General features: G+C 41.2%; 1 protein-coding gene across 3 annotated transcripts in view; it reads left to right on the top strand.

Annotated features, from left to right (window-relative positions):
• Nucleotides 1–16,770, top strand: part of STAT4 (signal transducer and activator of transcription 4) — a 3,571,511-nt gene that overhangs the window by 2,200,586 nt on the left and 1,354,155 nt on the right. For all 3 annotated transcript variants that reach the window (XM_044075198.1, XM_044075197.1, XM_044075196.1), the window contains one exon: nucleotides 3,605–3,664. In XM_044075198.1, coding sequence (XP_043931133.1) covers nucleotides 3,605–3,664 — 60 coding nt within the window. The remainder of the gene's footprint in view (nucleotides 1–3,604; nucleotides 3,665–16,770) is intronic.

The following is a 16,770-nucleotide window of genomic DNA, read 5'->3' as shown; positions in this document are numbered from 1 at the left end:
AAAGCACATGTTGTTGTTTGTCTTTCGGCTTTTTCCCGGTAAAGAGTCGCCACAGCAGAACTCCAGTCCGCTAATGATTGGCAGTAGATTTTTGCGAAACGCCGAGTGGCCAGCTCAACGCCCAACCTTCAACTAAGGCACGCCTATTTACGCACGCATGTCTTTGGAACACTACCCAACCATGGGGAGGACATGCAGACTCCACACAGAAGGCACTCCCAAGCCAAGCCGACATAAATGTCAAAAATATATTAGCTGTGATCTGTGCCAGAAAAATCTTTTCATCTCCTGTTGTCCCCAGGACCTTCACTGCGGTGTTTACAGACAACACCACAGTGATGTGATACATAAACAAATGGGGGATGAGGTCATACTCTCTGTGCTGACTGGCTGTGATGGCTTGAGAGGCAACTCTTCAACATTGTTTAGCCCTCCAAGCTTCTTATATTCTATAAGAGCAAAATATAGTAGCAGACAAGCTGAGCAGGACCAGAACTGATCCTCAGTAATGGAAATTGAACTAAGGCATCTTCCCAGAATCGATCCATTTGTGGGGAACACATCAGATAGATTTGTTTGACTCCTTTCTGAACAGACAACTAAGTAAATTCTGCACTAGGACTCCATGCAGTCACACCTGGAAAACAAATTCATTCTCATTCCCATGGTCGGAGATGTTCCTTTATGCATTTCCACTTATTTCTAGGGCAGTTCTGAAGATTTAGAATGACTTTCCAAAGGTCATTGTGATGACTCCCTTTTGGCCCAGGCAGCATTGACTCTCCCTTCTTATGGAATAGGCCAAGGGTAATTACTACAAGCTTCCACCCAGACTGGACCAATTCACGGAAGAGAGGACATGGCAAGGGGAGTTTGGTACACCCAGTAGCAAACAACTTTATCTGCCTGGATGATTCAGTTTTGATACCATTTAGGCACCTGTTTCACGTAGACATGCATCAGGTACTATAGGAGGTAAGAAAGCCTGATACTTGGAAATCTTATGTTGGCAAATGGAAAAGACTTTCTAGTTGGTGCCTAGCCAATAACCAGGGCCCTATCAAGGATTATGTACCACTGGTTCTTTGATATTTGTGTGAGCTACTTTCCTCTGACTTTTCCTGTTCCTCTATCAGGGTTTATCTAGTGGCTGTTTCAGTCTGCCTGTACATAGATCCTGTTCTTTCATCTTCGATTATGGTAAAACAGTTTCGGAAAGGATTTTTTTTTATCTTGGGCCACCTAGAAAACAGATGGCTTCTTCTTGGGATCTTAACTTTGTGCTGGAAAAGTTGACTATGTCTGCCTTTGAACTGGCTCATCAGGCTGATTTAAGGCTATTCACATGGAAGACTGTACTTCCTATTCGTGTAAAATATGCAAGAAATGTATTTGCAAGGTCTTATGGTAATTGAACTCTGTTTGGTTGTCCATATTATTTATGTCCAGAGTTGTCTCAAAGTTTATTTTGAATCTGGCCATAAGTTTCCCAGTGTTTTATCCAGATACTCAGATTCAGGGAGAAAGGACTGACCATACTCTGGGTATGCACTGGCAACTCTGGTACTATCTTAACATAACTGTGTCTTTTAGAAAAGCAGATCATTTGTTTATTTCTTATGATGGGACAAAGAAAGGGCAACCTATGTAAAAACAGACTGTTTCAAGATGATTATCCTGAGCTATTGCTTTTTGTTTTTAACACCATGGCAAACCTATTTTAGGCAGTATCAAGGCACATTCTGCTAGAGCCGTGGCTGCAATAATGGTATACTGGAAAGCGGTGGACTCTAGAAGCATTATAAACTGGATTCCTTTTCTAGGTCCAGGTCTAGCTTTGCTAGGGCCATTCTTCAGGGGCTCCAAGATCCTTATCCTTCCTCCTTTCAGGTTGAATAGACTTTGGTAATCAATCCATGTAGCCAAATGTTACTGCAGTACTGAGAATGATGACTATATTACAGTTGTGTAAGTTGCACTTCATGACTATAGATGTTTGAATTCCTCAGTTATGCACAAGCAGCAGCCACCCTTCCTCCCCTACTTCTGTATGTAGTTAGTTGTTGGGATATAACGTTATGTGTTATTGCCTATATGCTTTGTAGGTTAAGGATAAATAAGCTCTTCTCTCTGTATGGGAAAAAGTCTTGAAAATGTCTACACTCTTAAGTACTGATTTCCCTTCAAAGGGCTAGCTAGTTAGTAAGAGTATAGGTGTGGGAGGGAGCCAGATCTTTGTGAAACTGGCCCATTGGTTGTATCTTAGTAAGGATACAACTCATGTAGAAAAGGCTACTGCAACAGTGTGAAATTCAAGCATCTACTGTTATGGTAAGCGCATCTTACACAACTCTAATTTTGAACATAGGGATTATCCCATGAAGGAGCTAGATAATGCAGAGAATGAAGTGACAAAAATGGAAAGGATCCATTTTATTGTCACATAGGTTGAAAGAAAATGTAGGCAGTGATCCTTTGTTTTGTGACAACATTTGATTCAAACACTTTTTGTATTAAGGAGAGTATACAGAAGTATTAACATATTCTACTTTCAAATTAGATAAGAATTTGGATAGGGCATGCAAGTTTGGCTATTGGAGGCATAAATAATTGTTACAGTATTTTTCCCATTATAAGTCAGAAAACAGTTTTAGAGTCCTTTAACCAAAAAGCAGTCCTATAGTAGTTAAAAGAAATATTTGTGAACTACAGGGTAGTAAAAGTTATGGAGCATGTAAAAATTGCTCTCTGGTACTCAAATCTCTCACCAACAAGAATTCCCTTTTTTTCTTATTAAATTAATTCTTTGGTCTCATGTAATGCCAAGTATATAATTTATTTAGGTGAGTGCATTTGTGATGCATTTACACTGGACAAGACTACACATCCTTTTAGGCAAAGGATAAATGCGCATGAGTGACGTACAATGTAAGAAAAGCAACAGTGAATTGTATAGACACACACAGAGAAACTCTGATGCAACCTTTATATTCATTGGCATCGACTGAGTGTGATTTAACCTTAAAGACGAGTAAATAATTTGTTCTCTCTTGGATGGAAAAGAAGCAATGTGGATTATAAAAACTGGTGCTTCATTTAGTCCTAATTAATGTTTTAAAATATATATGTTTTAATTTTTTGCTTATAATGTTGGAAATTGATCATGTAATGCTTTGTTTTACATATAAAAGGAGAGTAAATGTTTTTAATGTGTATTTCTTGAAGTACTGACATAGCAAAACCTGTTTTGTAACCTTTTGTTTTTAATCAGTAAAGATGATTTTATATATTTTGTTCAAGTGTTGAAAATTTTGGGGTTGCATTGATTTATCCTTGTACCCAAATGTTGTAATGGTCCTGTGCATCTTATATATATGGCGCTACTGACCTTCTAATAGGAATACCATTAATGTTTTGCAGTGTTTTCATTTCAGCCACGTGATTATATTTACCCACACTGTTAAGAAAGCTAGTTAAAAATTTAAATAAATGCACAAGTAAACATTGTGAATATTTGCAATTTGAAATACTGAATGAGCCAAGCTCTCAACTGTCATTATTGAAAATGGCTGACTTGGTAATATTCATTTTTTTGCTTATTTAGACTGCTTGTTCGATTGCCGGAGCTAAACTATCAGCTGAAAGTCAAAGCACTGATAGACAAGTAAGTGCCTTTTAGTTCTGTATTATTTTTGGCTCTGCATTGTATCACTTTATTGACATCTGGTTTAAACACAGCTAAATGTACATTTATTGGCAAACTAGACATTATCATGATGAGATTTTACTGAAAGGAAACTGATACTGTCAGCAGAATGTTTTAAAATGCATACATTGAATATTGCAGTTTTTTTTTTTTTTGTTGTACTTATTTTGGTTCTGATTTACAAATGTAAAACTTTGCTCCAGTGACATAGAATGATAAAGCCTTGACTTTAGCCCAGGCCACCTGAGTTCAACAAATGAGTTGGAATGCTTGACTGTTCAAGTAGGGTGGATGAGCACACCCATCCTGGGGGGGATTCATGATTATTTATGGTTTGCTATTTGTCGAATGGACAAAGTAGCAAAAACAAAATCGCTGAAAGCCACTTTCAGCAACTGGGACTTTTCTTTTTTTTTTTGCAAGGGGGCAGGCCCCCCTGCACCCATTTGCGTGTTTGTGGGGGGAGACCCTCACACACCCGTAACTTATATCTACCAACTCAATGGTCACACAGCAGTGGAGAAAGGGCAAAACCATTTATTTGCTGTTCAGTGATAAAGCCTTTGCACTATCAGTAGGACAGACAGCTTTCTGCTCAAACCCACGTTCCTGGAGGTATGGTTGTTTCCATCTTGTTTGGGCCCCTGCCCACCCTGCCCTAATCTGCTGAATTTAACCTCCTGTACTGTCTAACCGAGAGCCTACTCCAACGAACTTTTAACCTGAAAATTTAAGGCCTTCTGTTCCGTGAGTCCTCCCGCCACAAGATTCCAAGAAAGTATGTGTACTGTTGTAACTCTGCACTATTCATTAGTTGGTACTACTAGGTCGCAGTACGCTTCGCTGCCAGACTAGCCGGCAGCCACTACCCTCTCTGCTTTACTGATTGCACTCCTAGTTCTCCCCTTTCTCTCTACCCCCTTCTCTGCTGTTTCAGTCCTCCCTGCACTTCTTACTGACCTCCTGAACCTCTTTAGCTCCCTTCCTGATTCTTCCCTTGGATCTCTATTACTCCAGTTGGTCTGTCCACTAGGTGGCGCTCCTCTACCTCCTACTGTACCCACTATTTGTTTCCCTCTCCTTCCGTATTTCCTATTCTACAGACCTCTACCTCCATTCCTCTGCTCTCCCACTCTCTACTGCCCAGAACTTTCAGCCTTCCTTTCCTTTACTCAGCCCTCCTCTACTCCCTGTCTGAAGTCTCTTCCTTCTCCCTCTGTCCTTCTCCTTAGCATTATACCCTCTAACCCAAATTTTCTGCTCATCTCAGTACCCTCCCTCCTCTCCTTCTCTTACATTCCTTACCTTCACAACTCTGATAAACTTGTTAAACTTACCTTCTAAATACTCTCTCTTTACTGATTGTCTTCTGCATTTTTCACCTCCTCTGGCTCCTCCCGCTCAATTCTCGGCTTGTATCTACTCTCTCTATCCACTCTCCTTCCCCCATTGCCCCCTCTCTTCCCCTTTCCCCGCCCACTTCCTCCCCTACTCTTCATAACTCCCGCTCACTAACAGCCGCCATCTTTATTACCCTACTCTTCCCCTCAGCTGCTGTGCTTCCCTGGCTCCAGCGTCAGCTCCTAAGTAGTAAGTCTATGTTTTTTTTGCTTAATCTGAACTATAGGAATATTTATTGTACTTTTTCTGTTGTATAAGTGTGTCTTTTTGTACTTGCTCACTCACATTGCACTCGCCACATACTCTGAGCGCTGCTCATCAGCTGGTGTCTATTTCGGCAACGGTCTTATCATTTGCTGACGCTTCCCATTTACCTAGGTTCAATTTTTCAGGTTTCTACCTGTTCATCAGCTGTAACTGTTTGTGCAGACCTAATCTGGGCTAGTCGCCAGTTAGCTTATTGGCTTTGCAAGCGTAATTTGTAATAAGACTGTTCATTTCTTTTACAATTCCTACTACGTGCATATGAATTGTTGTACTTGTATTTCTCCTTTGCAGCCTGCTTAATGGCTTATGCTTAACAGAAATACAGGACTGTTCCTTGTAATTCTTCCACTCTGTATATGTGATTTGCTTTGCTTGCTTATTACTCTTGCGTTTTTAGTCAGCGCGTTGTGCGCTAAACTTGCATCCTATCTGCTGGGAACTTGTTTGTTTGCTGGCGTTACAGTGTAGCGACACTTTCTCATTACTTTATTATTGTTCTCTACCTGCATACCTGCGGCAACAAGCCACAAGATATAGTGAAGTTATCTGGTGTAGTCTGGTGTAGGGACTTGCTTTTACAATTTTATTTAACTCTATGCTAGCTGCTGGCTGCGTTTCAGCTGTCGAACATGCTTCATTTTATCAGCTTAACTCCGTGCTAGACTCAGTATTCTCTACTTGATGTTGACTCTGAACACAAGCTGTGTAAATAGTCGCTAAACAGTATCTGCATTAATTTGTGTAAAATAACTTCATGACTGCCTCACAGTATCTCTAATCAATGTAGACACTGAATACAAGCTGTGTAGATCGTCGCTAAACTGTATTTGCATTAAGTTGTGTAATATAACTTCTTGACTGCCTCACAGTATTCTCTAATCAATGAAGACACTGAATACAAGCTGTGTTGATAGTCGCTAAACTGTATCTGCATTACTTGTTTAAAATATCTTCATGACTACCTCACAGTATCTCTAATCAATGTAGACACCGAATGCAAGCTGTGTAGATAGTCGCTAAACTGTATCTGCATTATTTGGTGTAAAATAATTTCATGACTGCCTCACAGTATCTCTAATCAATATAGATACTAATAACAAGCTGTATAGATAGTCGCTAAACTATAGCTACATTATTTTGATGTAAAATAACTTCATGACTGCCTGACTGTGTTTACCTTTTGTCTTTTGGTTAACTTAGCTTATTGCACTTTGCATTTAATTTGAATACAATAACCTTCTGAATGCCTGACACTGTCTCTTAACATTCCTTGTGCCTTACTACTGCTTAAACCTCTCTTCTTTCCCTGTTTTTTTACAGCTTGGGCCCCTGCCCACCCTGCCCTAATCTGCTGAATTTAACCTCCTGTACTGTCTAACCGAGAGCCTACTCCAATGAACTTTTAACCTGAAAATTTAAGGCCTTCTGTTCCCTGAGTCCTCCCTCCACAAGATTCCAAGAAAGTATGTGTACTGTTGTAACTCTGCACTATTGATTAGTTGGTACTACTAGGTTGCAGTACGCTTCCCTGCCAGACTAGCCAGCAGTCAATACCCCCCTCTGCTTTACTGATTGTACTCCTAGTTCTCACCTTTCTCTCTACCCCCTTCTCTGCTGTTTCAGTCCTCCCTGCACTTCTTACTGACCACCTGAACCTCTTTAGCTCCCTTCCTGATTCTTCCCTTGGATCTCTATTACTCCAGTCGGTCTGTCCACTAGGTGGCGCTCCTCTACCTCCTACTGTACCCACTATTTGTTTCTCTCTCCTTCCGTATCTCCCCTTCTACAGACCTCTACCTCCATTCCTCTGCTCTCCCCCTCTCTACTGCCCAGAACTCTCAACCTTCCTTTCCTTTACTCAGCCCTCCTCTACTACCTGTCTGAAGTCTCTTCCTTCTCCCTCTGTCCTTCTCCTTAGCATTATACCCTCTAACCCAAATTCTCTGCTCATCTCAGTACCCTCCCTCCTCTCCTTCTCTTACATTCCTTACCTTCACAACTCTGATAAACTTGTTAAACTTACCTTCTAAATACTCTCTCTTTACTGATTGTCTTCTGCATTTTTCACCTCCTGTGGCTCCTCCCGCTCAATTCCCGGCTTGTATCTACTCTCTCTATCCACTCTCCTTCCCCCACTGCCCCCTCTCTTCCCCTTTCCCCGCCCACTTCATCCCCTACTCTTCATAACTCCCGCTCACTAACAACCGCCATCTTTATTACCCTACTCTTCCCCTCAGCTGCTGTGCTTCCCTGGCTCCAGCGTCGGCTCCTAAGTAGTACGTCTATGTTTTTTTTGCTTAATCTGAACTATAGAAATATTTATTGTACTTTTTCTGTTGTATAAGTGTGTCTTTTTGTACTTGCTCACTCACATTGCACTCGCCACATACTCTGAGCTCTGCTCATCAGCTGGCGTCTATTTCGGCAAAGGTCTTATCATTAGCTGACGCTTCCCATTTACCTAGCTTCAATTTTCAGGTTTCTGCCTGTTCATCAGCTGTAACTGTTTGTGCAGACCTAATCTGGGCTAGTCGTTAGCTTATTGGCTTGCAAGCGTAATTTGTAATAAGACTGTTCATTTCTTTTACAATTCCTACTACGTGCATATGAATTGTTGTACTTGTATTTCTCCTTTGCAGCCTGCTTAATGGCTTATGCTTAACAGAAATACAGGACTGTTCCTTGTAATTCTTCCGCTGTGTATATGTGATTTGCTTTGCTTGCTTATTACTCTCGCCTTTTAGTCAGCGCGTTGTACGCTAAACTGGCATCCTGTCTGCTGGGAACTTGTTTGTTTGCTGGCGTTACAGTGTAGCGATGCTTTCTCATTACATTTATTATTGTTCTCTACCTGCATACCTGCGGCAACAAGCCACAAGATATAGTGAAGTTATCTGGTGTAGTCTGGTGTAGGGACTTGCTTTTACAATTTTTTTTAACTCTATGCTAGCTCCTGGCTGCGTTTAGCTGTCGAACATGCTTCATTTTATCAGCTTAAATCCGTGCTAGACTCAGTATTCTCTACTTGATGTTGACTCTGAACACAAGCTGTGTAAATAGTCGCTAAACAGTATCTGCATTAATTTGTGTAAAATAACTTCATGACTGCCTCACAGTATCTCTAATCAATGTAGACACTGAATACAAGCTGTGTAGATAATCGCTAAACTGTATTTGCATTAAGTTGTGTAATATAACTTCTTGACTGCCTCACAGTATTCTCTAATCAATGAAGACACTGAATACAAGCTGTGTTGATAGTCGCTAAACTGTATCTGCATTACTTGTTTAAAATATCTTCATGACTACCTCACAGTATCTCTAATCAATGTAGACACCGAATACAAGCTGTGTAGATAGTCGCTAAAGTGTATCTGCATTATTTGGTGTAAAATAATTTCATGACTGCCTCACAGTATCTCTAATCAATATAGATACAAATAACAAGCTGTATAGATAGTCGCTAAACTATAGCTACATTATTTTGATGTAAAATAACTTCATGACTGCCTGACTGTGCTTACCTTTTGTCTTTTGGTTAACTTAGCTTATTGCGCTTTGCATTTAATTTGAATACAATAACCTTCTGAATGCCTGACACTGTCTCTTAACATTCCTTGTGCCTTACTACTGCTTAAACCTCTCTTCTTTCCCTGTTTTTTTTACAGCTTGGGCCCCTGCCCACCCTGCCCTAATCTGCTGAATTTAACCTCCTATACTATCTAACCGAGAGCCTACTCCAACGAACTTTTAACCTGAAAATTTAAGGCCTTCTGTTCCCTGAGTCCTCCCTCCACAAGATTCCAAGAAAGTATGTGTACTGTTGTAACTCCGCACTGTTGATTAGTTGGTACTACTAGGTTGCATTACACTTCCCTGCCAGACTAGCCAGCAGCCACTACCCCCTCTGCTTTACTGATTGCACTCGTAGTTCTCCCCTTTCTCTCTACCCCCTTCTCTGCTGTTTCAGTCCTCCCTGCACTTCTTACTGACCACCTGAACCTCTTTAGCTCCCTTCCTGATTCTTCCCTTGAATTTCTATTACTCCAGTCGGTCTGTCCACTAGGTGGCGCTCCTCTACCTCCTACTGTACCCACTATTTGTTTCCCTCTCCTTCCGTATCTCCCCTTCTACAGACCTCTACCTCCATTCCTCTGCTCTCCCCCTCTCTACTGTCCAGAACTCTCAGCCTTCCTTTCCTTTACTCAGCCCTCCTCTACTCCCTGTCTGAAGTCTCTTCCTTCTCCTTCTGTCCTTCTCCTTAGAATTACACCCTCTAACCCAAATTCTCTGCTCATCTCAGTACCCTCTCTCCTCTCCTTCTCTTACATTCCTTACCTTCACAACTCTGATAAACTTGTTAAACTTACCTTCTAAATACTCTCTCTTTACTGATTGTCTTCTGCATTTTTCACCTCCTCTGGCTCTTCCCGCTCCGTTCGCCCTTCGGGCTCACTCCGCTCCCCTACCCTGCCCCCAAATTCTACCCGCCCCCAGCACATCCACATTTATACATCACCAACTCCACCCTACATTGTTTTCCACCAATCAGACTCTTTCCCTCCTCCACCAATTCCTACTTTAATTAACCAATCTAAACCCTCCTTTCATTTCTCCAACCTCTCTCACCACTCCCACTTCTCACTACACTTAATCCTACACTCTCCTCTCCTACTTGATATCTTCCTTCCACTCCTTTCTCATTCTCTCCTAACTCACATTATTCCAACTACATCTTTTCATCATCCCTTACTCCAACCATTCTAACACGTACTCCCAAACTCTCATTTCCCTCAGACTTCCCTTCTCTCTTCTCATTTTTCTTCTTCCTCTCTATCGCACTACTTCTTACTGCTCAATAACTCACCCTTACCTGGCTACTACTCACACCCTCACTTTCTCCCACCCACATCCTCCTTCACTCACTCACTTCCACTCCATTTCCCCCTGCCTTATCCCAATAAACCTACTACACCTCTTCCATCCCAAAATCCTCTCCTCCTCTACAAAAAGCCTCTCTCTTACATTTCCACCAACCCCAAACAACTTCTTACTGTCCAAACTTAGAAGACTTAAAGTTTTTTCATATAATTTCCTAGCCTTATCTGGAGACATTCACCCTAACCCTGGCCCTTGCCTCAGTACAGACAACTCCTTCCCTCCTTCCCCCTCCTCCCCCACTTCAAACACACCTCTCCCTCCCACTCCTTCTACTCCTAAGACGTCTCCTAGCACCCTTAAGGTCTTCACTATCAGTGCCCAAAGCCTTAACAACAAACTTCACCATGTTCACGCCTGGATTAACCACAACCAACCTGACATCTTAGCCATCTCTGAGACCTGGCTAAAACCCCATATCTCTGACTCTGAAATCCTTCCTCCAGGTTTCAACATCCTCAGGAGTGACCGATTAAACAAAAAAGGTGGAGGCTCTGCCATTATCTACTCTAACCTTCTCTCCATAATCCCCCTACAAATCCCAACCTCTCTATTCAAAAATACTGAAATAACTGCTTGTCTGCTTCAACTCAATAAACATAAAAATATCTGCTTCATTTCTTTATACATCTCCCCTGGCGACAACATCTCTACCCTAGAGAATATTCTCCACTGGGCCTCATCTGAAATAAAATATGAAACATTTATTCTAGGCGACGTCAACATTGATTGGAACAAAATCAACACACCTTCCCCCACCCTAGCTATCAACCTTTTCAACTTCTCTCAATTAATCCATTCTACAACCAGGTCTAACAAAAACCACCCCCCTGGCTCCATCATAGATTGGATTTTAGTCTCCCATCCAAACAAAATCTCTCTATCAGGAACTATCCCTGACTCCTTTAGTGACCATCTACCTGCCTTAATTCATCGCTCAGCTAACCCCTCTCAATTCCTACATCATTATATCCAAACTCGTAACCTTAGCAACTTCAACCCCACAATCTTCTCCATCATATTCAAAGAAATCAACTGGCAAATCCTTCAAACTCTGTCCCTCGACAATGCCGTAGAACATTTTAACTCCATCTTCCTAAATACTCTTAAATCTCTAGCCCCCCTTAGAAATAAACAAATCAATGCCAATTCTGCTCCTTGGCTGACCAAAGAGACTAAACAAACCATGCAACTCAGAGACAAATCTTGGAAGCTTTATCAGAAAAGCAAACAGTCTTCTGCCATGCTCCAATATACCCAACTCCACAACCAAGAAAAAAACTAATCATCAGAGACAAAAAAAACTACTACAACAAACTTCAGTCTACTAATCTTAACAACCCCAAACAATTCTGGAAATCTGTTAACTCTCTTCTCCATCCTGGGTCACAAAATAACCCCTGCCCTGACCCTAGTTTAACTGACAATAAACTATGACTCTATAGCCAAACTAACCAAAACATTCCCTGACAACAACCCTTCCAACTTCCTAAACTCTCCTAATGACTGTCACCCTATGTTTCAACTCAAACCAGTTTCCACAACTTTCATAAAAAAGCTCTTAACCAAACTAAAACCTTGTTCCAACGCCCCTGACAACATTCCCCCCTCCTTCCTCAAACATGCAGCTGAAGGAATAGCTCTTCCAATTAGCATCCTGATTAACAGATCCTTACAAGAGTCTTATGTTCCCAAACTCTGGCATTCTGCCTATGTTCTACCACTTCATAAAGAAGGTAAAAACAACTCCATTTCTAACTTCCGCCCTATAGCCCTACTCTCTCCTATATCCAAAATTCTGGAGAAATGTGTCCACTGCCAACTCTTACCCTACTTAACAGAGAATCAGCTACTTACACCCACCCAACACGGTTTCCGTCCAGGCCACAGCACCATAACTGCCCTACTTTCCTTCTTAGAAACAGTTAATCAAGCCAGAGATTCCTGACTTCTAGTATCCACTGTTCTGCTAGACCTTTCTAAAGCCTTTGATACTATCTCCCATTCACACCTACTCTGCCACCTCTCCAACCTTAATCTTTCCACTAATACTCTTGCCTGGTTCTCCAGCTACCTCTCTGACAGATCCCAGGCTGTCAGATGGAAGAACTCTACCTCCTCCTTCTTACCTACTCCTACTGGCGTTCCTCAGGGATCCATTCTCGGTCTCATACTGTTCAACATCTTCATAAACAACCTTCACACTGCTCTCCCTGACACTATAGTCATCCAATACGCTGATGACTCTACCTTAGTCTGTGTCACCCCCAACTTTGCTGAACTTCTCTCTAAAACTCAAACAGCTTTTTCCACTACAGAAAACTGGATGCACTAAAACCATCTCTCCCTCAACTCCAATAAATCCAAAATACTAATTTTCCTCCCTTCCAAAACTTTTTCCTTGGACAAAAACTCTTTCAACATCCCCAGCCAATCTAACACTCCTATTGAAGTGGTCCCCTACGCCAAACTCCTTGGCATAACCATAGATGAACGTCTCAAATTTGACCTCCACATTCAACAAAACATAAAAAAAACCCACCAAAAACTAGGCATGCTCTACAGGAATAATCTATATCTTTCCAAATCATCCAGGCAAACCTTAGCTACCTGCTTCCTCCTATCCTCTCTACTTTATGGAGCCCCTCTCCTAACTAATCTGTCTGCCTCCCTCTCCTCTAAACTTGAAGCTTGCTATAATAAAATCTCTAAATTTGCCACCAAATCCAAAAACTCAACTCACCACTGCCTCTCCCTTCAAGTCTTTAAACTGGCTAGAACTCCCAAACCACCTTGACTATCTCCAACTAACAACCACTCATAAATTAATATTCTACCCAGAAAAATGCCCTGCTTTATCCAACATCCTCCCCCCTTACATTCCCAACCGATCTCTAAGATCTGAACACCAAAATCTAATCTCCATCCCCAGACCTAAACATCCCGCTGGCCAACAACTACTATCCTTCTCTCTAGGTAGGAAATGGAACTCTCTCCCTCCTTCTCTTAGAACCATACCTAACTCAGATTACTTCAAAACCCAACTTTTCTTACACCTATCTTCAAAATGGAAATGTTCTTGCTTTCACCCTACTTAATCCCAAGGTTCCCCTAGACTAAGCCCCTATACTCCTGCACCTTTGTACACTCTAACTCTAGCTATGATTTTAGCAGGCTCTAACTTCACTGTATGGATGCCAATATTGAAAAGTTAGCAAAAAAAAATCTACTAATTTTTAACTTTTACTGTGTCCTATGTGAATTCTATCAGTGTGTACATTCTATTGTAAATTTGCATTTTCAATGTTCTTACTGTGTCTATATTCTGTTGTAAATATGCATTTTACAATGTTCTTACTGTGTGTACATTCTGTTGTAAATTTGAATTTGCAGTGTCTTACTATGTTTTCTTGCTGTGTGAATTATCTTTTGTATTCTTCTTAAACATTGTATTGGTTGTACTGCTTTTGGAGCTTTTCTCCCCGGGCCTCCACTGAAAATGGGTTCTTCTTGGCCCAGTGGACTTCCCCGGTAATCAAACTGAAATAAAATAAATAAAACTGTTTCTGCTACTCTGATGATAGGGCCTTTGCTTGAGAGAAGAAGCCCATCATTATGGTGGGAGCTGGTGTCAGAAAGACATGGGCATGGCTGCTCATACTTGTGACAATAGCTCCTGTTGGGGCATGTGGAGGAGCACACATCTGCAGACTAAGTGATACAGGTGTCCCTTGTGGTGATACAAGTCCTCAAGCCACCAACATGGATGTGGTTACACTATAAAATTAGAAAAAGCTTTTGTTGTTAGAATGCTGGTGAAAGTACAAAGCGCCATCATGGCTCCCTGGATGCTGGCCACTGCTGGAATGAACACAGCTAATTAAAGGCAGGCTTGATGATCAGCAGGTGTGTAGGCAAATGTGACTTAAAAAAAAACATAGTGAAACTTTCCTTAAGCTGTCGTCATCACACTTATGTTAAAGTTTAGTATAGGATTATAGAAACAGAGATGTTGCAATGCATAGCAGGAAAGTAGAATGCTTAAACGTTTACAGCAATTCAAAAAGATGTGTAGCCTTCATTAATAATTAAGGAGTTTCAGCAATCTTTGCTAATCCACAGAGTAATTAAATGGAGCGCCCCCCCCCCATCACCATGCTGTTGTCCCTAGCAACCAAATGCTGCAGTGGCTTTCAGCTGGGGCATGGGCTTGTTAGCTTATCATCTTTCCATTTAAGTTATTTTGTTGTAAAACCAAAAACTAATGTCAGCAGTTATTTTGGCTGACTTGGTGCACCTGCTCAGAAAAGTTGCAGTGACTTTGTAGTGCTGTTTCCTGTGCACTTTTTACATAGACTGTAAATATAGTATATGGATTTTCAGTATTCATTGCTGTGTCATACCCCTGACTCAGCATCATGGAAAGAAATGTTTTTTCAGCCTGACAATTCATCTAAACCTGGTTGTTGTTTGTCTTTCGGCTTTTTCCCAGTAAGGGGTCGCCACAGCGGAACTCCGGTCCGCTAATGATTGGCAGTAGTTTTTTTTTTTTTTTTTTTTTTTTTTTTACGAAACGCTGAGGTGCCAGCTCAATGCCCAACCTTCAACGAAGGCACGCCCATTTATGCAAGCATGTCTTTCGAATGCTACCTAACCACGGGGAGGACATGCAGACTCCACACAGAAGGCACTCCCAAGCCATGCCGAGAATCGAACGGGAGAACTCTTGCTGTGAGGTAACAACGCTACCGTCATACCACCGTGGCAATCTAAACCTGGTGCTAAATGCAAATAGCTGTTTATGCTAGCATTTTGGGCCCTCCTCCCTCCACCACTGATCCTTTATCCTTCCTTCCCAGCTGCCCTGTTCATTCCTTCCATGGATAGCAAGAGTCAGGGGAAAGGGGCATTGCATTATGGCATGTGGAAGCAGAAAGCATTTTTTTATTTACCATGGGGAATGCAGTGTTTAGATGGGGAGAGCTGCCCTGTTCCTCAGGAGGGCAAGTATGAAGTGATATTATGCATATCCCAACATGCTGCTGTGCATCTGGTTGTGAAACTGCCTCCACAGGGGAGAACTGTCCTGTTCCTCAAGAGGGCAAGTATACAGTGATGTTAAACATGTTCTGTCATGCTGCTGTGCATGTGACTGTAGTCTTGTAATGCTGAGACTTGGACTAGGTGCAGTTTCTTTAGCTCAGGCTTAAGTATACTGAATAAGTACAACATCTGAATAATGTATCAACAATTTTCAATATGTCTGAGCTGTATAAGTATGCACTTCACCTTGTGCAGTGTTCACTGCTACAACTATGGCATTACTGTTACTATACCTCTTTATACATTAGACTTTCATGGGGTCACCCCCTTTCTGTTAATGTTAATATGTTGTACATTCCTACCATGTAACATTGCTGTATTTTACATTTTACTTTGCATTATTCGTGCATACATTTTGCAGTTTTTTTTTTATACTTGTAATGGTCTTCACATTCTGATATGAGCTAGTGATGATTTTATTATACTGTTTGTTGTGTTCTTATCCTTGTAATATTGCCTGTATTTTTATGTCTGCTTTATTCATTATATTTGCCTAATTTGACTAAGTTGTGGCTAAAAGGGTCCCTGGACTAATTATTTTACCTGGTTTACAAGGAAAGATAAAATAAATAAGATATCTAACACTTGACTCCATGATAGGAGGACATGTGTACTCATCAGTTGCTCTTGCTATATCAAACCTGTTTATGGACTGTGAGATGTTATGAGGTAGTGCCATCTGTGCCAGGGAGAGTAGGGCAGTACATGTATACATACGCCAGCATAGATAGCTGGAGATTTGTAAAGAATTTTATGCTATTTGACTATCAAACTGATTTGTACAGATGTTTGAGTTAAAAATATGTTTGTAAAGTTACATGTTAAGTTGTCAGTCTCGCCTACATTCTTGCTGGATGGGTTCGGAGCCAAACCTCGGCTCCGATTCGGCCTAATACTAAAGCTCGAGAGCTGTTTTTACCGGCTCAAGGCTATGCTATGTCCCATAATGCTAGGTGTCATATACCCAGATCTCGTTTGCCGCTTCAGCTACAAGGTTGCGTTTTCACCGACTCCAGGTCGTATTTAAGATTTTTTATATTTATAGTTAGTTTTTGATAGATATTTTTCCCTGAGATTTTTTCTAGTAGTGTTAGTAGTCTCTCGACTAGTCTTCCCTCCCTTTATTAATAATTTTCCTTACTCTTCTCCACCCTTAAGGTGGTTAGGCCTTTACCCCCCCTTTTATAGTAGTTTTGTACAGGTTCCATTCGGAGTGTGTGTGTGTGTGTGTGTGTGTGTGTGTGTGTGTGTGTGTGTGTGTGTGTGTGTGTGTGTGTGGAATTTTGTTTTGTTTTACTGTAGTAACTTAATTTTTCTTTGAGAGTGTCTTTTCAAGTGTTGTGTGTGTTTTTGTT

Source organism: Protopterus annectens, chromosome 6.part0, assembly GCF_019279795.1.
Source record: "Protopterus annectens isolate FY-2018-M chromosome 6.part0, PAN1.0, whole genome shotgun sequence".
Lineage (NCBI taxonomy): Eukaryota > Metazoa > Chordata > Ceratodontiformes > Protopteridae > Protopterus > Protopterus annectens.
This window is presented reverse-complemented; position numbering and strand designations above follow the sequence as displayed.